The sequence below is a fragment of the Aquarana catesbeiana genome, linkage group LG09 (genome assembly GCF_042186555.1).
Source record: "Aquarana catesbeiana isolate 2022-GZ linkage group LG09, ASM4218655v1, whole genome shotgun sequence".
Taxonomy (NCBI): Eukaryota; Metazoa; Chordata; class Amphibia; order Anura; family Ranidae; genus Aquarana; species Aquarana catesbeiana.
In genome coordinates, this window is record NC_133332.1 from 293,105,140 (window position 1) to 293,130,222 (window position 25,083).

Below are 25,083 nucleotides of genomic sequence, written 5' to 3' on the forward strand. Positions count from 1 at the left end.
TTTGGAGTCGTATGTCAAGGTATCATTCATGTGATTGGTCGATATCAGCTGGAGCGTTGATACAGGGAAACATTCCCCAAAAGCCTGTTTGATCTGCCTGGCCTCAGGGGGTCCTTGTGCTCAGGTAAGAGGACATCTTATCTGGGTGTTGGTCCTTTATGGTGGAGGGAAAGAATTTCACCAATCTTCGCTTGGCTTCTTGGATTACTAATTTCTCAACCTCAAAAAGGGGCTGTTTTTTTCACTCTTGGACAATTTGCACTATGAATTGAACATTTTTTTTATCATTATTTATCAATATGATTTTTCACAGAATATTGCACATTGCATTTTGTATTACTTTAGGTCACTGTTGTGTTTTTTTATGAGGTGTAACACAAGCACAATTTTTTTCAGGTTTATCCTGGAGTGTGGCACCTGTCACAAAGCCCCCTATTAGGTGTGGTCAGTTGTGCTTTTACAAGAGGTTTATGAAGAGCACTAAATTGCCAATGGTGCTTGTTTTCAGCATCCAACCCTAATCACAACCACTCAAATTCTCCTTTTCATATACAATTTCCATAGGAGAGTCCTATGAACTTTGAATCAAGGAAGACACTTAATAGCTTTAGACCCTTACAAGAACATCATGGTCTATTCAGACTTGAATTAAAGAGGACTTGTGAAGAAGCATTAGCGAGGTCATCTGTTTTCTATTCTGGTCCAATTCAATTCCTAGTGTTGCAAAGATTGATTTATGGAAAAGAAATACAATGTCCATTCCTGAAGATGAAGTGCAAGTAAACTCAGGGAGGACAGGAACTCCTCCATACATTGGTAAATACAGAGCATTTTGCATGGACATCTTCAGGTTGGACAAGCTCTCATTTGACCCTGCCTGAATAAAAGATAGTCACCCACTATATGATACCACCTGTATAGATAACTGATCTCACACACAGACCTGTGGTCCATTTGATAAAGGATTAAAAAGGTCTTCCAAGTTTATTAGAAATATTATTCTGACCTGGCATCCAAATGGTACATAGGAGAACAGGGTATGGCTCCACCAGCACTCTATCTCTCATGTTCTCCTTCAAAGAAACAATATTTGGTTCTGTAACCCAGCAGAACCTGATCAAAGATACATTTTAATCAACAAAATACTATTCATTAAAAACTGGAAATCATCATTCCCTTTTCTACAGTAAGTGGAGATCGCTAGACAACAAGTCAACCAATGCTGACCTCTGTCATTTCCACATACTTGTACCTTGACTCCTACAGTGTCAGCATGTGGCACCTTCCATTGTGTAAATAAATATGAGATGTGAGACACATTTCTCGATATCCAGCTCAGTCCTTGTAAACAGGTCATTTATCCAATATTTCGATAAAACCCTCATAACACCCTGAACTTTGTACGTGACAATCAGCAGTCTCTCTAGATAACCAGACACTGGGTCATTAGCAGCCAGTATCTCCCAACATGGGGAGACTCATAGGTGGTTCTAGAGAGATGAAGTGTGACACATTGCTCAGAGATGTCTCCAAGTCTCCTCTGCCTGCACTCAGAGCAGGTGCTCACAAGTAGTAGTTGAGGCGGGACGGTACGGTTTTGCAGCCCGTTGATGAGAAAACCTTTTCATCTTCAGGAATGTAAACCAGACTGTCTGCTACAGACGGAACAATATCCTCTTCAATAGATAAGCCTTGCTGTGCCAGCTCATTGCGAATGCACTGTCTGATGTGGTGAGGACGCAAGGGCAAAAAAGGCACAATGACATCTATGAGGTTCTGCTTGATGATCTCAGACTGCCAGAATCCATCTGCCAAAGAAGATGTACATATATTAAAAAAAAAAAAAAAAAAACAAATCAATGAGGGGATAGCTTCTATCTTAGGCAGGCCTCACATGATTCATTCGTTTTTTCCTCATTCATCCAGTGGGTTGAAGGAAAATAAATAAATAAGCCGATTCCTCCATCCACACATTCATTCCTACTAAGCTATTGTATTCTGCCGATGGCTCTCCTGGGTCTCTCTCTCTCTCCTCACTGGCTCACACGCTCCCGTTCATATCAATTATAGCCAGTGAGTGAATGAGGAGAAAGCGGGGAGGGAGCAGCCAAGCCGAAATCTGTGTATAAATGGACACAAAGAGCCACAGGAGCGAGCCTGCTAGAGTGCCCTCATAGCAAAAGCCTTGCTATTGGGGGCACGCAGCAAGGAGGAGGGGCCAGGACCGCTAGTGGAGGACCCAAAAAAAAAAATAAAAAAATAAAAAAGAAGGATAAGGGTTGCTCTGTGCAAAACCTTTGCACAATGTGGCAAGTATGACATGTTTGTATTTTTAATTCTTTCCTTTAGAATCACTTTAAGGCTGGCCATTCACCATTCAAATTTCAGCTGACGCAGCAGGAATCAAGCTGCGGGTAACCCTATCGGCACCACAAAATGAAAAAAAATTTTGATTAGCAAAATGAAAAAAAAATTTTTTTTTTGAAGGAGCGGAGTGCAAAATTGTCAGCTGAACATTGACTGCATCCAATCTGATTCAGCCAGAAACGCTACCACTGTCTGAATACAACAGCCATCAGGGGGAGACACCTCCATCCATGCAGTTTAATATGAGTATACGCACACACATATTATATATACAGTTAGGGCCATATATATTTGGACACAGGCACAATTTCATTTTTTTTCCCCAGGTACTTATCAAAACATATTCAAGCTATAGTTATATAATGGATATGGGCTGAAAGTGCACACTCTCAGGTTTAATTTGAGGGTATGTTCATCTGAATCGGAGGAAGGGTTTAGGAATTACAGCTCTTAGGCCTAGCCATCCCCCTTTTTCAAGGGGCCAAAAATAATTGGACAATTGAATCAAAAGCTGTTACATGGCCAAGTGTGGGCTACTCTTTCGTTATTTCTTCATCAATTAAGTTGGTAAAAGGTCTGGCATTGATTCTAAGTGTGGTATTTGCATTCTGAATCTATTGCTGTGAACCTACATCATGCGTTCAAAGGAGCTGTCCATGCAAGTGAAACAGGACATTGTAAGGCTTCAAAAACAAAACAAATCCATCGGAGAGATAGCAGCAACATTGGGAGTGACCAAATCAACAGTTTGGCATATTCTGAGGAAAGAAGAACGCACTGGTGAGGTCAGCAACATAAAAAGGCCTGGATGTCCATGGAAGACAACAGTGGTGGATGATCACAGGATCCTCTCTATGGTAAAGAAAAACCCATTCACAACATCCAGACAAGTGAAGGACACTCTCCAGGAGCTAGGTGTATCATTGTCAAAGTCTACAATCAAGAGAAGACTTCACGTGAGCAAATACAGAGGGTTCACCACAAGGTGCAAATCATTCATAAGCCTGAAGAATAGAAAAGCCAGGATTGAACTTTGCCAAAAACATCTAAAAAAGCCAGACCAGTTCTGGAAAAGCATTCTTTGGACAGATGAAGCCAAGATTAATCCGCACCAGAATGAGGGGAAAAAAAAAAAAAAAAGTGTGGAGAAGGCTTGGAACAGCTTGTGATCCAAAGCACACAACATAGTCTGTAAAACATAGTGGAGACTGTGTGATGACATGAGCATGCATGGCTTCCAGTGGCACTGGGACACCAGTGTTTATTGATGATGTGACAGAAAACAGAAGCAGCTGGATGTAATCTGCAGTGTTTACAGATATACTGTCAGCCCAGATTCAGCCAAATGCAGCAAAGTTGATTGTACTGTGAAGCGCCATCCAGATGGACAATGATCCAAAACACACTGCAAAAGCAACCCAGGAGCTTTTGAAGGAACAGAAGTGGAATATTCTGCAATGGCCAAGTCAATCACCTTATCTCAACCCAATTGAGCATGCATTTAACTTGCTGAAGGCAAAACTAAAGGCAGAAACAAACAAAGAACAACTGAAGACAGCTGCAGTTAGAGCCTGGCAAAGCATTAGAAAGGAGGAAACCCAGTCTTTGGTAATTTCCAAGGGTTCCAGACTTCAGGCAGTCATTAGTAAAGGATTCTCAACAAAATCTTAAAAATGAACATTTTATTTATGATTATATTCATTTGTCCAATTATATTTGAGCCCCTGAAGATGGGGGGACTGTGTATAAAAATGGTTGTAGGTTTCTAAAATTTGTACTTGATATTTAAAGCTGAAAGTCTGCACTTCAAATTTATTGTGTCCAAATATATATGGACTTAACTGTATATATTTTTTTTCCCAAATGTGGAGGGTGGTTCAGTGCCACAAGCACAATATAGGGTTTGGTCTATGATGGTAAACTGAACTCACGTTCATGGTCAGATATCACAGTGTTGGTTATAGCAGACTCTACATCACTCAGCCGGATCTCTTCTCTGTCTCTGCGTTCTCTCCAGAATTTCAGAGCTACTTGATTAATGTCATCTCCTCCTGAATTGCTGCAAACACAAGTATATTAGTGGACTACACATCTCAAAGACAGCAGTTTTTGGTCATTTTCTTTTAAACATTTTCTGAAATGTTTACCATCACTTGTATAAAATCTTCAATGTAAAAGTGAAACTTTATGTACAAAATTAAAATGAGCGAACAGGCAGGATTTTTAATGCAGAAGAGACCTGCTTTGTCTCTTCTGCATTAAAGTTACCTACCTGCCTTTCCTCCCTTGTACAAAAATCGGCAATGCCGAAGCTAACGGATCTCCTACACATGTGCAGGAGTGACATCATCCCCGCCCAGCCAATGAAAGTGGCTGGCGATTGAGACCCAGAAGCTCGTTGCCCGAAGTTGTCAGTGGCTGGTGGGGAGCTCTGAGATGGTACAACACTTACTACTAAATACAGTATGCTTTCTTTTTTGGACAGCTCATCAAACTGTTCATTTTGGGCTGTATCTAAAACTGGCCATAGACAATTAGAATCTTCAGCAGTAAGCAGCCAAGATTTAAGACATGTATGGGCAATCTGAGTGTACCCACGTTAATTGATCGTTCAACTTGGGTACAACCAGCCTGTCTGATTTTATATGCGATTATTGGCAGTATCTGTTATAGCCACTAGCAATAATCACTGTTTTCCCAGAGGGAAAGACATGGATGAGCAAGTTTGGGGTGAAGAACGTGACTGGCCTGCACAGAGTCCTGACCTCAACCTGAAAGGACACTTTTGGGATGAATTTGAGCAGAGACTCCGGGCCAAGCCTTCTCATCCACATAAGTGCCTGACCTCACAAACGCGCTTTAGGAAGAATGGTCAAACATTCCCATAGACACTCCTTGTGGACAGCCTTCTCAGAAGAGTTGAAGCTGTTATAGCTGCAAAGGGTGGGCTAACTCAATATTAAACCCTACGGACTAAGACTGGGATGTCATTAAAGTTTGTGCGCATATGGAGGATGGCTAGAAGGAGTTTCTCCCTTGTAGGACGATGGGCGCCTGTCCAGCCTCTTTGGGGAAATCCTCAGTTGCCCCATTATCGAACAATTCCTGATCCTCAGTTGTGGGCAGGATTTGGGATCAAAACCCTAAGAGATAAGGACGTATAGGCTTCCGGGATGGATGTTTTTCCGGTACGCTCAATTACGCCATGCGACTCGGGCACAATTTCCTGTCCCTCCTCTCCTACAATTAGACCCGTTAGAAGACCTGTTGTCCAGTAATGATCTAGTGAAACCCCTATCAGCCATATATAATACGCTGCTGCCTAGGGAGATACCCAAGATGGACAGGTTGTGGAATACTTGGAAATCTGACATCCCTACTTTGGATAGAGAGGACTGGGAGACCTGTCTGGAGCAAGGTCCCAAACTGGTAATATCGGCCGGAGATAAACTGACACAAATAAAATTTTTACATAGGGTCTATTTCATGCCAGCGAGACTATCCAAAATATACCCTGATAGGGATCCACATTGCCCTAGATGCCAAACCCAGATTGGCACATATCTGCATATGTTCTGGGACTGTCCTGCATTGTCAAAGTTCTGGCTGGGAGTGTATGATCATTTAAATCTTAGAATGGACTTGTCTGTTCCAAAAACACCTGAGATAGCCCTATTGGGAATACATGAGGATGAACACAGGTCGCATCATAGTAAAATTTTAATTTCGCTCCTCTTCTATTACGCCAAAAAAGAGATCCTTGCTAGATGGACCTCTGCTGGCCCCCCGACCCTATCCTCCTGGGAAAAGAGAATTAATAACGCTTTGCCCCTCTATAGACTGACGTATACTAGTCGGGGGTGCCCTTGGAAGTTCGATAAGGTTTGGTTACCATGGATTAGCTGACAATGTATTGATGTGCCTGATAGGATTATCTAGCATGGTTATAAGTAAATACTAAGCGAATTTGTGTAGATGTTTTGAAAGTAGTATGATAACTATTATGTGAGCAAGAGTTTACCTCTAGTCAAATATATGATCTGTAATTGTATGTACTTCTATACACATGGTCTGTTTACTCCTTTTTTCTTCGGTACTGCATTTTATACTTTTCAATAAAGCACTCCTGATTGTTAAAAAAAAAAAAAAAAAAAAAAAAAGTTTGTGCGCGTAAAGGCAGGTGTCCCAATACTTTTGGTAATATAGTGTATGTTCCATTTGGACAGTGATGACCTGGCTGTGCTGCGTGCTTCTAGCTGTGAGAAGACATTCACTGGTAGCTAGTGGAAGAAGGCTAAGCAGGGCAATAACTTCTCGGCAGGATATGGAAACTTTGCAAGAAGATCTGAACAAATTAATAGGGTGGGCAACTACATGGCAAATGAGGTTTAATGTAGAAAAATGTAAAATAATGCATTTGGGTGGCAAGAATATGAATGCAATCTATACACTGGGGGGAGAACCTCTGGGGGAATCTAGGATGGAAAAGGACCTGGGGGTCCTAGTAGATGATAGGCTCAGCAATGGCATGCAATGCCAAGCTGCTGCTAACAAAGCAAACAGAATATTGGCATGCATTAAAAAGGGGATCAACTCCAGAGATAAAACGATAATTCTCCAGCTCTACAAGACTCTGGTCCGGCCGCACCTGGAGTATGCTGTCCAGTTCTGGGCACCAGTCCTCAGGAAGGATGTGCTGGAAATGGAGCGAGTCCAGGAAAGGGCAACTAAGCTAATAAAGGGTCTGGAGGACATTAATTATGAGGAAAGGCTGCGAGCACTGAACTTATTCTCTCTGGAGAAGAGACACTTGAGAGGGGATATGATTTCAATTTACAAATACTGTACTGGTGACCCCACAATAGGGATAAAGCTTTTACAGGAAAGGGAATTTAATAAGACATGTGGCCATTCACTAAAATTAGAAAAAAGGCAGTTTAACCCTTATACTGCATGAGCGGCAAGGATGTGGAATTCCCTTTCATAGGCGGTGGTCTCAGCGGGGAGCATTGATAGTTTCACAAAACTACTAGATAAGCACCTGAACGACCGCAACATACAGGGATATACAATGTAATACTGACATATAATCACACACATAGGTTGGACTTGATGGAATTGTGTCTTTTTTCAACCTCACCTACTATGTAAAGGGACAGAACAGATCTAAAATTCATAATTTTTTTTTGTCTATTTATCAGTTTATAAAAAAAAGTTATAAAAACATTGTATCAAACAAAACCAATGCTGGCTGCAGGAACAACAAATATTTATCTTGTTCTTTTACAGGTACGAGAGTAATCCCAAAAGTTCACAGCTTAACACGGAAGGAGTGACCACACACATATGAACCTTTAGGACCGCAGCAAGCCATGTCCGGCACTCAATTGGTGCATGGCCGTTATGTGGTTTTCATGTGCTCCTTGTAAACGTTTGGCTCCCCCGGAGTTGGATAAAGTGGAAGGCGGCGTCTCGGAGCGATCCATCAGCAGGCAAAGCGATGGCAACAGTCTTCTGGGGTTCTGAGGGTGTGCAGCAGCAATCCCAGAAAACTGCCGCCATCACTTTACCCACTGATGAAACACTCCAAGCCTTCCGCTTTCTCCATTTTCGACTCGACTCCGGGAGCAGTGAATAATTTGCAAGGAGCTCATGAAAACCGTATAGCGCTGATGTGCCATTTTCAGCGCTGAACATCTGCAAGAGTGGTTTGGTGCGGTGGTACAGTTTCAAGTCTATGTGGTCACCCCTTGAATGCCGGGCTGTGAACTTTTAGGACACCCCTAGTATGTGTTGCCTGAAAAGGTTTACAATAGTAACAGGGTCACACTACAAAGAAGCCGTCCCATAGCCCATTCAGGGTAAAGTAACAGGTTCTCTTAAAAGAACCCCTACCCACCGATAATCACCTTTGCTCCAATCCCCCACTTATCTGTTCCACCATCAGAGCTGGGAGTCCTAACCTTGTGTAAGCTCCATGTTGTATCTTACAAAAGGTCTTCTCTTTGCTCTTATGACAATGCGCCTCTCTAGCATTTGGCTGCTCATCCTGAAGGCCACATGTTCCCCAATACGTGAAAGTGCCATTTTTTTTTTCCTGAGAGTTCAGGTGGAGGCACAGAGCGGTGGGATGTGCGGTGAGTATCAGCAGGCAGAGAGGTTTTTCTTTTAGGATAAGAATCTCTATAACCAAGACCCCTTTCACACTGAGGCAGTTTTCAGGCGTTTTAGCGCTAGAAATAGCGCCTGTAAACTGCCTCCCATGTCTCCTGAATGTGAAAGCCCGAGTGCTTTCATACTGGGCGGTGCACTTGTGGGACATTAGAAAAAGTCCTGCAGGCAGCATCTTTGGGGGCGCTGTATACAGCGCTCCAAAAATGACCCTGGCCATTGCAATGAATGGGAAGCACTTCCGAAACGCCGCAACAGACGTTTTAACCCGCTAGCGACCGAAAATCGCTGCTCAAACAGAGGTAAAGCGCCGCTAAAACGGGCGGTGCTTTAACGCATGGGCAGCCCCAGTGTGAAAGGGGTCTAATGTAGGAAATTGTTCAAATCCTTGAAGAATGATCCCATGATTCCCATCTACTAACCTTATGAAGATAAATATGGCCTTCTTGTAATTTGAGCCAATCACCACCCAGGACGGGCCCAGGAAGGGGACAATGACATCTATGAGCCCAGGGTGCATTTTGTCCATTTCTTCAAATAGAAACAATGATCGACCACAAGCGGTGAGGTTACCCTGGATCCATTGTTTGAGGTTCTCCTAGATGATGATACAATTCATGACAATGGAAATAAAGATTATGATTTTTTTTCAATAGAACAATGGGGCAATATTCCTCCTAATGTCTCCACAATGCACCCACCTACACCCCCCCCCCCCCCCCCCCCACTATGCATACTTGCCTGGATCTGACAGTTGCTGCCTCCAATGCTTGTTTACATCCTGGTTGTGTCTGCATATTACAGCCCTATAGACTTCTATGAGGCAGAGTCCACCATCTCCAGCCTGAAAACACAGCTCCATAGAAGTCTAAGGGGCTGTAATGTGCAGGTACTGCCAGGACAGCGAGATTTGCCACGCTGGGTCCAGGTAAGTATACAGTGGAGGAGGGGGAGGGTCCCTGCAAATGGGCAAAACGGGAGAAGTGCACTTTGTCTTAAAGGCGAATTCTATCTTTGGGCCATGTCCCATCCATATTTAGGGTATAACATTGTGGCAACTGGACCCCACACCACCCCCTCCCTGTGACAGCATGCAGGAATTCTACTCCCCTGCAGCAGCTGTCACTTCAAGGTTTACATGGCTGTGGGGATCTCTGCCTGCGAAGTCATGTAATTCTTTCACAGAGATCTGTAAATTAACTACAAACAGAATAAGTGTACTTTAAAGCAGTGGTCTCCAAACTGTAGCCTGTAGGCCAGATGCAGCACTTTGCTTGATTTTATCTGGCCCTTGGAGCACTATTCTTCCCACTGACACCAACAATGGAGCAAAATTCCCCCCCTCCGACGCCAACCATGGGGCACCATTCCCCCCCCACTGACACCAACCATGGGGTACCATTCCTCCCACTGACACAACCATGGGACACCATTCCCCCCCCACTGACACCAACCATGGGGTACCATTCCTCCCACTGACACAACCATGGGACACCATTCCCCCCATTGACACCAACCATGGGACACCATTCCCCCACTGACACCAACCATGGGGCACCATTCTTCCACCATTCCCCCCACTGACACCAACCATGGGACACCATTCCCCCACTGACACCAACCATGGGACACCATTCCCCCCCACTGACACCAACCATGGGACACCATTCCCCCCCACTGACACCAACCATGGGACACCATTCCCCCCCCCACTGACACCAACCATGGGACACCATTCCCCCCCACTGACACCAACCATGGGACACCATTCCCCCACTGACACCAACCATGGGGCACCATTCTTCCACCATTCCTCCCACTGACACCAACCATGGGGCACTATTCCCCCCACTGACACCAACTCCTCCTACTGATCACAGGTGCCATGTGAATTTTCTACTACCACTTGCCACAATCAGGTCACAGATGTAACCTGGCCCTTTGTTTAGAAAGTTTGGAGACCCCTGCTTTAAAGAATAACTATATAAAAGTAGAGTTCTCCTCTAAGATGGTAATCATACTGACAGAATACAAAGGCTCACCTTGTACTGGTTGATATTCTTAGCATGAGGGAAGTTCAGGATGGGTGAGAAGCGATGGACGTAGGGACTGCGGCTTCCATCTTTGTACAAATGTTTTACTAGCAGGGAACTCAGGAACGTCTTGCCTGTGCCACTCCAGCCATGGAAGGATAATATGAGGGGTTTGCTGGGATAATCCGTCTCCACAAACGCCCTCAGAGCTTTCACCACCAGCTCCTGGGCCAGATGCTGCCCGAACAAATTACGAGCGAGGTCACACTCCAAGGCTGCAGAGACAACACAAGACAACAAGATAAAGAAACACTCAAATCTAAAAAGAAATGTCAAGATTTTTCTATCAGCACATTCAATAGTCGCCCCTACCCGTTATGTCTTTATTCCCTTTTTGGGTTTGTCTCTGTGCATTACACTAAGGATCGAGACTCCCATTTTCTGATACTTTTATCACAACATTTGTTTGCTGTCTGTCTAAACCCCAACTAGTCCCCACCACAACCAGTGATGGATAGGCTGTTACAATTTTGAACCCACCAATAGTTACAATGGTTTTGGCCTCAACTTGGGTATTTCTGAGTTTTATATCCGAGAGTAGAAAAAGGATGCCGCTCTGAGCAATTGTCCCTCAATAAGTGCTGGTTGTTTTGGTTTGTATTTTCCCTTTTTTTTTAATTATTTTTATTTCCTTATAAAGCCTTGTATATGTTCCAAATATGATGTGACCGTCTGTATTTCACTGTAGACCTTATGTACAATGCTTGAGGTATTGGTTGTCACGTATATCTTTTTTTTCCTACAATGTGTAGTCACTTTTTATTCTGGTCAACAAAAAAAGAAAAAAAAAAAAAAAAAAAAAAAAAAAAAACCCACACACAAACTAGACTATAATACACTTGTTGCTCTTCATCCCTTTAGAGAAACTGGCAGGATGATTTCAGTTTTCATGTGGTGTGCAGAGGATTTAAAGTGAAACTCCACATTTACATATAAAATTACTTCCATCTGGAACACTTACTCCTGCGACTTGGATTCATCTCTCAAGAAGCTCCCCCCCAGGATCCTCCGCCCAAGTCAAGTTCATCTAAGAGACCCCCTCCAGGCAGCCCCATCACCCCCCTCTGGAACAAACAGCAAACGAAGCGTCACCGCGACTCCTTTCCTCCAAGATGAAGTCATCCCTTTTCGGCTTTATAAGGACTTTGTGACTCCCTCTTCTCCCTAGGGCTGTACCCGCTGAAGGAGAAGCTATGGTGTACATGGCATACACCCTTTCAGACCCCACTTATCTAATAGTGAGAATGGTTGCACTCACCTGATTTTCCCCCACTCTCTTCAATGCAATGAAGATGGACGAAGATGACTCCGGGTTGTTTCCCTCACCTCCCCCACCCCCCCTCCCCCCTTAATAAGTTTTTACCTCACTTCACTTCTCCCCCCTCCCTCCCACTTCCCTGTTCCTGCCCTCCACCCCCCCTCCCGGTTATTAATGGACCTTCCCCTATGGAGAGTATTGTTTTGTCATTTTCATTTAAAACAGTAATTTGCCCTCGTACCTCTTAGAGTCTGGGCTCAACTCCTCATGTTTAAATCCGTGTTTTTTTATATGGGTATATTATTCAAATTTTTTGTGCTCACACTTACTAGGTTCCATTGTTCCATTTTAGATGGGGCCTCGGCGGCTCGGCTGGGCCAGCATCGCCACTTCCTCTGTTGTGATCAGGGGAGACCCTCCCACTGATTACACCAGACTAACAACCTCGGCTGAGGTTGTTCTTGTTTTTCTGAGACCCTTTTGTTTTTGGGTCTCAGACTCAAACTGAACTTTTTAGTCCAGTTCCTGGATTTTCTGGGCTTTTACGCCTAGTTTTTTTTGAAGTTATTAGAATGTATTATTTAATGATTCTTCTTCTCTTCTTTCATTCTCTTATCTCTCCCTTCTTCCCCTTCTTCTCCTCCTTCCCCCCCCTTTTTTTTTTTTTTTTTTTTTTTTTTTTTTTTATTTCAGGAAAGTGCACAGGAGACCAACCTTGTCCAGAGCCCTCCGCTGCGACAGCAAGATCTCTCTCCCAGACTCCATGCTGCATCATCAAGGAACCGGGTAGGAACACACCTAATGCACCAGAGTTACTCCCTTAGTGAAAATGACTGACCCACCTACCTTACAGAGGACACTTAAAGTTGCCTCCCATAACACTCAAGGGCTCAACTCACCTGTCAAGAGACGCAAAGCTTTCCAAAGCTATCACTCAAGAGGGGTAGATGTAGTGCTCCTCCAAGAAACACATTTCCCCTCAAACTACTCGCCCTCTTTTTTACACAACAAATACCCCACTTTTTTTCTCGCAAACGCTAGCGAGAAAAAGAGAGGAGTAGCCATCCTAATCTCCAAACAAACCCCTTTCTCTCACACCCTAACTGTGCGAGATGATGAAGGAAGATACATTCTAATCAAAGGTCTAATTGAAGGTAATCTATACACTTTTATTTCCTATTATGCACCCAACAAAGGCCAAGCTAAATTCTTCTCCTCCTTACTAGCAACTCTCTCACCCCACTTTGAGGGTAGGGTGATTATGGGAGGGGACTCCAATATTACCTTTGATCAGATCTTAGATAAAGCAGCCCAGGGGATCCCTCGCCTTAAACGACCCCCCAAACAAAGCCTCCAGATTGCCAAACTAATTCACTCGGTGGGACTCATTGATTCATGGAGGGAATTAAACCCCGCAACAAGGGACTACACACACTACTCAGCACCCCACAAGACATATGCTAGAATCGACCACATTTTCTTACTGAACTCTGACATACAAATTGCTAATCAAGCCTCCATCCACGATGTTCCGTGGTCTGACCACTCCCTAGTAATCTTAGGAATATCCAATTCGTTATCCCCATCTGGCCCACGCACCTGGCGCCTAAATGAGAAAATCCTAGCTAACCCCGTCCACTGTACTATACTAGAAAAAGATATCAAAGAGTATTTTCTATTGAATGACACGGCAGACATCTCCCCTAGCACGCTCTGGAATGCTCACAAAGCAGTAATCAGAGGGAAATTGATCCAATTTGCAGCCAAATTAAAGAGAGAACGGCAAATTGATATCAAGAAACTAGAGAAAGAATACAAAAATCTTAGCAAGTCCCATAAACTGAACCCCAATCCTACATCTCTATCTAAGCTAGATTCTATTAGGCTATCTCTTAACTCAGCTTTGACTTCTAACGCAGAAAAGCACCTCCATTGGATCAGCGGCAGTTTCTATCTACGAGCGAACAAATTTGGCCCCCAGTTAGCGGCCAAACTTACCCCGAAACACAGGTCTTTTGCCCTACCTAAAATAAAAACCCAATCCGGATCGCTATCCCAAAACCCAAGTAAAATTCTTAAATCATTCCAATCCTTTTATGCCAATCTGTATTCCGACGATTGCCCAATTTCCCAACAAAAGTTGGATGCATTTCTAGACAAAATCCCATTGCCAAAAATCTCCGAATCTCACCGCTCCATACTGGAATCACCATTCCAAGAATCTGAGATCCGAGCAGTTATAAAAGGGCTCAGAAAGGACTCAACCCCAGGCCCAGACGGTTTCTCAAACCACTATTACAAAACTTTTATAGATTCCCTCTCTCCGTACCTGGCCCGCTTTTTTAACTCCTTAGCTAAAGCATCACCGTTAGACCCAAATGCCAATTTGGCTTTTGTTTCAGTTATACCTAAGCCAGGTAAAGACCCCAGCGATGTCAGTAACTATAGACCTATTTCGTTAATTAATAACGACCTAAAACTTATGACAAAAATATTATCCAATAGACTCGCTTCTTTTATAGATACCTACATACATAAGGACCAGGTGGGGTTCATATCAGGGAGACAGGGACCGGACCAGATACGGAGAGCGATAAATGCAGTCTCCCTAATGAGATCGGGGTGGGATGGGGGATCTCCCCAGGGGGGCCTCCTCCTCTCCATAGATCTCCAAAAAGCGTTTGATACGGTGGCTTGGCCCTATCTCTTCACAATTTTAGGTAAATGGGGTTTCGGCCCTAACTTTATCAATATATTAAGAGCCCTCTATCATCAACCTAAAGCACAGGTGAGACTATTAGGACACTTATCAGATAAATTCTCCATACAGAAAGGAACAAGGCAGGGATGCCCTCTCTCTCCCCTTCTCTTCGCGATGGCTATAGAATCCTTGGCCATCGCGATTAGACAACACCCAGACATTCATGGAGTTCGCTGTGGGCAAAATTACCACAAATGCGCTCTATTCGCGGATGATGTCCTCCTGTTCGTTACGTCTCCCATGACCTCCATCCCCAACATTTTGCAACTTCTACAAAACTTTGAATTAGCTTCCGGACTCAAGGTTAATGTACCCAAATCAGTCGCTCTCAATGTTTCCACCCCTCCTGACATAGTAAATAACCTAAAGAGTATATTTCCATTCTCATGGAATTCCACATCAATCCCTTATCTTGGTATTAACCTTACCTCTGGCATAGATACTCTCTATAAATATAATTTCCCCCCCATGATCAAAAAGCTCACGGACGACCTGACCCAATGGTCACTATATAAGCTCTCTTGGTTGGGTAAAGTGAACGCAGTAAAAATGACTCTCCTACCTAGGCTACTTTATCTCTTTCGTTCCTTACCCATTCCAGTCCCCAAACCGCACATTCAACGCCTACAATCTGCCATAATCCGTTTTATTTGGGATAAAAAAGGCCACAGATTTTCTAAAGAGGTGCTTTTTAGGCCTAGAAAAAAGGGAGGACTGGGGGTCCCCAATCTGTGGTGGTATTATCAAGCAGCACAATTGAGCCAATTCTCAACTATATACATGAAAGGACCCAAACCAGACTGGGTGAGCATGGAGCGTGAGGCGGTTCCTGGTTTCACCTTAGACTTCCTGCTCTGGAATATCCCCAAAAAACGTCCCCCTATTTTAGCACCAACTTTATCTCACTCAATGAAACTCTGTGACGCCCTTCATAAGTTCAAACCCCTCATCTCCACATGGCACCCCCTGGCACATATCTTCAGAAATCATAATTTTCCCCCTGGCCTGGAGATTCGGGCCTTTAAATGGTGGCTTGACAAGGGCCTTTATAGAATCGGGCAATTCTTCAACTCCAATGGTCCCCTCACTCTAGCATACTGTACCTCTAAACTCGAAATGCCCCCAACCGAAAAATTTAGATTCCTTCAACTCCTTCATTTTTTAAATCGGGTATGGAAGGACAATGAAAACCATCTCTTTGTAACGCCTTATGAACAATGGTGTGCTTCAGCCTCGGACACCAAAGGGGGTATCTCCCTCATCTACTCATCCCTGGCGGAACCCACGGAAAAAGCAGCATACATGACAAGCTGGGAACGAGATCTTGACTTCAGCTGGGACCTGGATAAGTGGCATATTAATTTCGCCCGCTCCTTTAAAGGTATGGTTAATACTTCAATTAGCGAAGCAGGGCTGAAAGTTCTCACACGCTGGTATTTGGTACCGTCACGTCTTGCCAAAATCTATCCGCTAACGTCACCTCTTTGCTTTAGAGGATGCGGTCATATGGGGTCTCTTTTACACATACTATGGGAATGCCCTAAAATCAGAATGTATTGGAACAAGATATTCTCCCTTATCCGCAGAACTTGCGGTTGTACTCTGCAACAAGACCCAACTGTTGCATTGCTAAATGGTCCCATACCAAAAATTTCTAAACATACACAGAAGCTGATCCAGTTTATTCTAGTGGGGGCCAAAATGACCATCACCAGGGCCTGGAAATCACCGAAAGTATCCATTCGGTTAGCCAAGCAAAAAATCACGTGGATCATGCTGCAAGAAAAAATTTCCAACATTATCCTAGATACTACTGATAAATTTAACGCTATTTGGGAACCCTGGGCAAATCTAGTAGGGCATCCTTTGTATGTGTGATAGATGGTACACTGGAGTGGTCCTCAGCTGAGGGGCTATCGGTCCCCCCCCCTTTGAGGCCTCCTGTGCACTTCTTTCCCATAACTCCTGAAGATCAACTAACCCCTCATCCTCTCTATCCCCTCTACTCCTCCTGTTTTCCTCCTTTACCCCTTTCAATCTCCTGTTCTCTATACACATCTATATTGGTCCCTCAAGCTCTCAGTACTTTTAATTATCTGGGCTATTTGCCTCAGGGCAGATTATCAAAGGTAACACCCTTCTAACCTTTGAACATAACATGTTTTGGACTAGATCATCAAACCAAAATTTGACCCTTCATGAGAGATAGACAGACCAATTGGTTATCTTCCTTTCTTATTTTTATTTTTTATTTTATTTCTTTCCCAGTAACGAATGTATAAATGCGTTTTTGATATGATCTTCCATGGTTACAGTGAAACAAACCCCTTTTGGTTGTCTCCCTTTTATCATTTCCCAGTTTCTGTAGGCGTGTACCTGCACTCTAGGCAATTATTCACTAGCCTGTGGAGAGATGGGCTGGGGGAGACCCGGCTAGTCGGAGCAGTTGGTTCCCAGAAGGGGCTCCGACGCCGGGACTCTCGTTGCCCATAACTAGATATCCAGTTGTGTTACAAGCCTCTATCTGCCTAAAATTTTTGGTTGTCATCTTTTACAAATGACGTATTATTGTTTCATTTTGTACTCGATGAGCGATGTGCTCCTTTTTCATTTTGATGATTGATGTATTCTATTATCTTCTTAATAAAAATTTTAAATGGGAAAAAAAAAAAAAAAAAAAAAAAAAAAAATTACTTCCATCTGAATAATATTGTTTGCAAGAAATCAGGTAAGCTGCTGACCTCTCTGTTGTGACATTTTTTTTTATAGGCCTTATCATTGGCCAAACACACTGCACAGTGAGAGGGTCTGTCTTCACTATCGCCACCTGACCAGTCTTATATAGTCCCATACACTAGCAGAATATTCATATGAAAAGTCTCATCGGTACATTCCATGACTTGACAAATGGCGCCTGAAATTACTTAAAAAAAAAATGATTACTTTTAACCACTTGACCTCCGGAAGGTTTTAACCCCCTTCATTAACAGACCATTTTTTACGATAAAGCACTGCGTTACTTTAACTGACAATTGTGACATTGTACCCAAATAAAAACAATGTCTTTTTTCCCACACATACATATATATATATACACACACACACACTTTCTGCTATAAAACATATCTACGGTAATTAAAAAAAAAAAAACAAAACACTAATTTCGTCTTCAATTTAGGCCAATATGAATCCTGTTACATATTTTTGGTAAAAAAAAAAAAAATATCCCAATAAGTGTATATTGATTGGTTTACGCAAAAGTTATAGCGTCCACAAACGAAAGGATTTTTTTTTTCTTACTAGTAATGGCGGCAATCAGCAACATATAGCATGACTGCGATATTGCGGCGGACAAATCAGACACTTTGTGGGAACCAGTGACACTAATACAGCGACCAATGCTAAAAATATGTACTGTCACTGTTCTAATGACACTGGCTGGGAAGGGGTTAACATCAGGGTCACTGTAGGGAAAGGTGCTTTGACTAGGGGAAGGCAGAGGATTAGTGTTTTTGCTTTGCAGGGCCACAGGATCAATACCCTCCCTTCTGGCAGAACAACAATCTGTCTTGTTTACATAGACAGATAGGACACAGGCAGAGTGACAGTGCAATCAGTGGGTGCTGGCGGACATCGAGTGCACGGTACCCGCTGCTGGGCTCCCGCTGCGTAGAATCACCGCGGGAGTGAGTCTACAGCAGCACGCTCATGCCCTAGACCCAGAACTGCCAGATCACATATTAGGTACACGATCTGTTGCAGAGAGGCCGCCCTCCTGCAGTAAATGGCGGTCGGCAAGTGGTTAACATTCAGTTTGGGAGTGAATGAATAACAGTCTTAAAAAAAAAAAAAAAAAGTTCCATCCTGCTTCAAACTTTCTAGTCACTGCGGTTGAAAAACGTCGACTTGACCCCACTAATGATTAGAAAATTGAACAAATGTTCTTCAAATTAAAATTCTCAAACAAAATTCCACTAGTGTATGGTCAGCCTGAAAGAGGAATATCACTTCCCCCCACTCCTATCCTTAAGGCCCCTATCACACTGGAGCGGTTTTCAGGCGGTATTGCGCTAAAAATACCGCCTGAAAACCGCCCCTAAACAGCCTCCGCTGTTTGTTCAGTGTGAAAGCCCGAGGGCTTTCACACTGAAGCGGTGCGCTCGCAGGATGGTAAAAAAAGTCCTGCGAGCCGCTTCTTTGGAGCGGGGAAGGAGCAGTGTGTTCACCGCTCCTAAACCGCTCCTGCCCATTGAAATCAATGGGACAGCGCGGCTATACCGCGGTAATAGCCGCGCTGTACGAGCGGATTTAACCCTTTTTCGGCCGCCAGCGGGGGTTAAAACCGAACCGCTAGCGGCCGAATACCGCTGCAAGAACGACGGTACAGCAGCGCTAAAAATAGCGCTGTTGTACCGCCGACGCCCCCACCGCCCCAGTGTGAAAGGGGCCTTAGCCTCGTACACACGATCGGATTTTCCGCAGACAAAACCTCAGACTTTTGTCCGAAGGAGTGTGCCTGGATTTTGTCTTGCATACAAATGGCAAGGAATTGTCGGCCAACAAACACAAACATAGTGACGTACTACGTGTTTTCTTCAGCTCTTTAGCGCCACCCTTTGGGCTCCTTCTGCTAATTTAATGTTAGTAGAAGTTTGGTGAGTGTTGATTTGCGATTGTCATTTCGTGCTTTTCAGTTTGTTTCTGGACGGCCGTTCGTCAACCAGACGTGTTGTGGAATCGGAGGAGATAACGTGTTATTTATTATTGGCCTTGGAGTTATTGCTTTGACCCAAGTCCAGTCCAGGAACAGGAGGAGGATTTCTTGGACCTAAAATTTGTTGCTTTATTAATCGTGACCAATTATGTCATATGCCTTTGCTGCGGGAGCTCCAGGAGAATAATCCGGATGATTTTCGGAATTATCTCTGGATGACGGACCCCTGCTTTCACCAACTCTTGGCATTGTTGACCCCCTATATTAAGAAGCAGGACACATGCATGAGGCTTTTATTTTATTTTTTGGTTGAATAATAATAATGTTTTGATCTCTTATATTTTCTATATTTTTGGATGCATAGAATGCACTTTTTGGTTAAGTTCTATTGGCAGATAGCATGTCTAAATTTTATTTATTTATTTTTTTAATGCACAATAAAAAAAATTGTGGAGAATAATACTTGGCTATGTGTTTTACTTCAAATGACAGTTTGGGAGTAGGCAGTTACAGTAAAAAAAATACAATGTAAAATTGACAAGGGACACCAACATAGTTGTATCTTTGATCTTAAAAACTACAGGATAATGGTGTTGTGGTAACTTGCCCAAAAAAATTAAAAAATAATTATTAAGTGTTCTTGCATAGCAAGACCACTTACTGTTATCTCACATATATATTATTCTTATTATTATAGCCAAATTTCCTACCTTAACTCCTCCCACAGTTTTTACACTACATAGACAAGTAATATACCGAAACGTGCGGATTGTTCCCGAATGGTGTGCTATTACATTGTGGAACGTTTCGCCGAATGGTTCACGAAATATCGCTGTTTTTGCGGCGAAATTGGTCCCATAGGAATGAATGGCGAATTGTTCAAAACTAGAGTGGGAGGTGACAAAAGCTGACAACCCCATGATCATACCACCCTAACTCCTCCCACAGCTTTTAAACTACATAGACAGTAATATACCGAAGGTGTGGATTGTTCCCGATTGGTGTGCTATTACTTTGTGGAACGTTTCGCCGAATTTTTCACGAAATATCGTAGTTTTTGCGGAAAATTGGTCCCATACGAATGAATGGCGAAATGTTCAATGTCATTTAATTGGTGTGCTATTACCTTGTGGAACTTTGTGAAAAGCTGAAAAATACCAGTGTGAATCCGGAATCAATGTCATTTAATTGGTGTGCTATTACTTTGTGAAACGTTTCGCCGAATGGTTCACGAAATATCGTCGTTTTTGCAGCGAAATTGGTCCCATAGGAATGAATGGTGAAATGTTCAAAACTAGAGTGAAAGGTGACAAAAGCTGACAACCCCATGATCAGCCAAAACATTATGACCGCCCCATGAAAAAAAAAAATATTTTTGAAAAAAAAAAAAAAATCATTTTTGAAAAAAAAAAAAAAAAAAAATCCTTTTTGAAAAAAAAATCATTTTTGAAAAAAAAAAAAAAATTTTGAAAAAAAAAACATTTTTGAAAAAAAAAAATCCTTTTTGAAAAAAAAAAAATCATTTTTGAAAACAAAAACAAAATCATTTTTGAAAAAAATGTTCAGCTCTTTCAGCTAATGATGGGACTTCAACTGTTTTACTACTATTTATACTTTTTAAAATATTAAGCTTTTAACACTTTTCACAGTTACTCAAGCCACTCCATCCAGTTACTCCGCCCACTCCAGTTGTAGAGGCAAGAACACTTTTCACAATTTCCCCAGAAATTCTAGCTTTTTTAGTTATTCTTGTTATCACTAGAAAAAGAAAAAAGCCTTTGAAAATTTCTTTGCAATAACTCCATCAGTATCACCAGCAAAGCAGCTTCATTATTATCCCATTAAAGAAGAAGAGAATTGTGCGCTGCATTGAGAGATTTCATAATTTGCCACGTCAGGAATGTTAATTCTCCATTACGAACGCTAGTTTACAAGACCGACCGCTTCTAGCTCGTCCTTGCTTCCGAGCATGCGTGTTTGTACTTTGGACTTTTGTCCGATGGACTTGTGTACACACGCTCGGAAAATCCGATAACACACGTTTGTCAGTGGAAAATTTTAAATCCTGCCATCCAACATTTGTATGCGGAAAATCCGACAATTGTCCGATGGAGCGTAGAAACGGTCGGATTTTCCGCCAACAGCCTGTCATCACACATTTCCCATCGGAAAATCCGATTGTGTGTAGGAGGCTTAAGAGTTAGGCTGGATTGTCCACAATTCCAATGCACAACCTGCCCAGAAGATCCAGCGTTCTCCTGCTGTGATCTGCTGCAGCCATCTTTGCTCTGAAGTCCTTCGGTCCTGGTTCAGAAAGCCCGGCCCCCTGATGATGTACATCGGTGTTCTGTTAGAATCGCAAACCCGTCAAATTAGGTTACCGGAAGTGATGTTCCGTCAGCTGCGCATGCGTTCCACCGCTACCAGGTTTGCTCATCTGACAGAACACCTGCAATCAGAAGAAGGCAGCGGACATCTTACTACACCCAGCTACGTCTTGAATTACACAGTCATTTTAGCAATAAAGTGAGCGTATAGAAATAAATATAGTGTGTTGACATTTGTGATGATGTTTGGATGTTACATTTTGAAAGAAGCTGGACACCAGCAGTAGGAAGGTGGCGGAGGCCATGTTGGTACACCCCGCACTGCTCAGCGCTAAACTTTTAGGCTTTCAAAATAGTGCAGGGTGTACCAACATGGCCTCCGCCACCTTCCTATTGCTGGCGTCCGGATTCTTTCAAAATGTAACATCCAGACAGCATCACAAATGTCATCACACTATATTTATTTCTATACGCTCACTTTATTGCCAAAATGACTCTGAAATTCAAGACGTAGCTGGGTGTAGTAAGATGTCCGCCGCCTTCCTCTGACTACAGGTCTTCTGTCAGATGAGCAAACCTGGTAGCGGTGGAACGCATGCGCAGCTGACGGAACGTCACTTCCATTACATTATCTGATGGGTTCGCTATTCTGACAGAACACCGGGCTTTCCTTCTCCATGACTCCTGTGAATTGGAAGTGAAGCATCTTGGGATATGTGATGTACACAACCCAGGAGGTATCACATGATTGGAGAGACGTCCTCCTCACCTCAGGTGTATTGGGTGGGCACAGAGCAGCTTGTCGGGTAAAAGCGGAGTCATCCTTTACAGTGTATGTCCAATCAAAAGCTGTGTGTCCAGTTTTGGGTGGAGCGGGGGAAGTATTAGTTTTATCTGGGCTCCTATAGAGAGATTTCCCCTCACTTCCTGTCTTGCTGACAACTTTCTACCAGACAGGAAGTAAGGAGAAATCTGCAACTGGGGTCACAACCTTTAATAAAACTCTGCCAGGGGTTCCAGTCTTCCCCCTTCACCTCTAACCAGAAGAATGTTATTTCTGTGTTTCTGCAGAAGAGTTCTCCTGACTTTCTGTCTGGTAGAAGGTTGTCAGCAGCACAGGAAGTGAGAAGAATTCTCTCTATAGATAGCAGTAAAGTCCTGACAGGGTGGTGGGGGGGGTCTAACCCTTCACCACTCTCTAAATACAAATAAACCTAAGAGAAGATGATGTGACTTGACACACACACTGCATGAAGCCCCCTCACATTTATCTCTGGATTGTCCCTTTAAGAGAATAGAACTATTTTTTCCCAGTGGAACAAACCATTTAGTACAGGTGGGGGGGGGGGGGGGTGTCAGTCCTCTCCACTCACCGTCCAGGCCGGGCCGGAAGCTGCAGTCACAGGCGCTGCTGGAGTACAGGCTACAATGGAGAGAGGAGAGCTGCCAGCAAAGTCCGGGGCCGGCCACCCAAACCACCGACAACACCAGACTGAGGCGACCCGCCATCCTCACCTCACCCGCGGCATGACGGGAAATGTAGTCCGCTCCTCAGATCAGCTGACTGGAGGCCCGGGCTCAGCGTCACGTGACTGGCAGTGTCAGGAGCCGGCCGCCATGTTGGTGGAGGAAGGAGGATTTATATAGAGATGAGTGCAGGGCACTGCGAGGAGTACACTGTCCGTGTATGGAGCCCGGGGACTGAGAGAACATGTGGTGTATTGTCTGTGTGGTCCTCCGGGCTGCTGCAGATACTGAATCATGTGACCCCATTATATGACTTCCAATTGTCCCCCTCCTCCTCATTGCGGTCTGATCTATATAGTTGTATATAAAATGCACTTTTTTATCTTTCATAAGTGTTTCCCAGCGCTAAACCTGTCATCCAATTTTTAAATTGCTGCATTTGTAAATCTGTGGGGAAAAAGCACTTGTGAGTTTAACTAATCTTTTTAAAATTCTCCTTTAAGGGGGCGTGTCCTATGCCTACATTATTTTTCTAATAACTGTCCTGCATTTCCCATCTCAAAAAGTTGGGAAATATGCTAGAGCCCAGTTATAACATAGCAGTCTATTGCCCCGTACACACGGTCGGACATTGATTGGACATTCCGACGACAAAATCCTAGGATTTTTTCCGACGGATGTTGGTTCAAACTTGTCTTGCATACACACGGTCACACAAAGTTGTCGGAAAATCCGATCGTTCTGAACGCGCTGACGTAAAACACGTACGTCGGGACTATAAACGGGGCAGTAGCCAATAGCTTTCATCTCTTTATTTATTCTGAGCATGCGTGGCACTTTGTGCGTCAGATTTGTGTACACACGATCGGAATTTCCCACAACGGATTTTGTTGTTGGAAAATTTTATAGCAAGCTCTCAAACTTTGTGTCTCGGAAATTCCGATGGAAAATGTGTGATGGAGCCCACACACGGTCGGAATTTCTGACAACAAGGTCCTATCACACATTTTCCGTCGGAAAATCCGACCGTGTGTACGGGGCATAAGACTGTCTCCTACAGTATGTTTGCAGTCCCCGACCATCTCCTGTATTATGTCTGCAGTCTCTGACCATCTCCTGTATCATGTATACAGCCCTCAATCATATAATCTCCCGTGTCTACAGTCTCTGACCATCTCCTGTATTATGTCTGCAGTCCCCAACCATCTCTTCTACCATGTCTGCAGTCCCCAACCATCTATCTCTTCTGCTACGTCTGCAGTCCCCAACCATCTATCTCTTCCACTATGTCTGCAGTCCCCAACCATCTATCTCTTCTACCATGTTTGCAGTCCCCAACCATCTCTTCTACCATGTCTGCAGTCTGCAACCATCTCTCCTACCATGTCTACAGTCCCCAACCATCTAATCTACCATGTCTACAGTCCCCAACCATCGAATCTACCATGTCTACAGTCCCCAACCATCGAATCTACCATGTCTACAGTCCCCAACCATCTAATCTACCATGTCTACAGTCCCCAACCATCGAATCTACCATGTCTACAGTCCCCAACCATCTCTTCTACCATGTCTGCAGTCCCCAACCATCTCCTGTACCATGTCTGCAGTCCCCAACCATCTCCTGTATCTTGTATACAGCCCTCAATCATATAATCTCCCGTGTCTACAGTCTCTGACCATCTCCTGTATTATGTCTGCATGTCCCCAACCATCTCTTCTACCATGTCTGCAGTCCCCAACCATCTATCTCTTCTACTACGTCTGCAGTCCCCAACCATCTATCTCTTCTGCTACGTCTGCAGTCCCCAACCATCTATCTCTTCCACTATGTCTGCAGTCCCCAACCATCTATCTCTTCTACCATGTTTGCAGTCCCCAACCATCTCTTCTACCATGTCTGCAGTCTGCAACCATCTCTCCTA

General features: G+C 43.6%; 1 protein-coding gene across 1 annotated transcript; it reads right to left on the reverse strand.

Moving 5' to 3' along the window:
- Positions 1 to 953: 953 nt before the first annotated feature.
- On the reverse strand, positions 954 to 23,257 carry TOR2A (torsin family 2 member A). The gene is made up of 5 exons (XM_073600447.1): positions 23,065 to 23,257; positions 10,581 to 10,846; positions 8,961 to 9,136; positions 4,299 to 4,426; positions 954 to 1,808 (listed from the first exon to the last, which is right to left on the reverse strand). The coding sequence occupies exons 1-5, from the start codon at positions 23,198 to 23,200 to the stop codon at positions 1,564 to 1,566; spliced, it is 951 nt and encodes a 316-aa protein (XP_073456548.1). The 5' UTR covers positions 23,201 to 23,257; the 3' UTR covers positions 954 to 1,563.
- Positions 23,258 to 25,083: the final 1,826 nt, after the last annotated feature.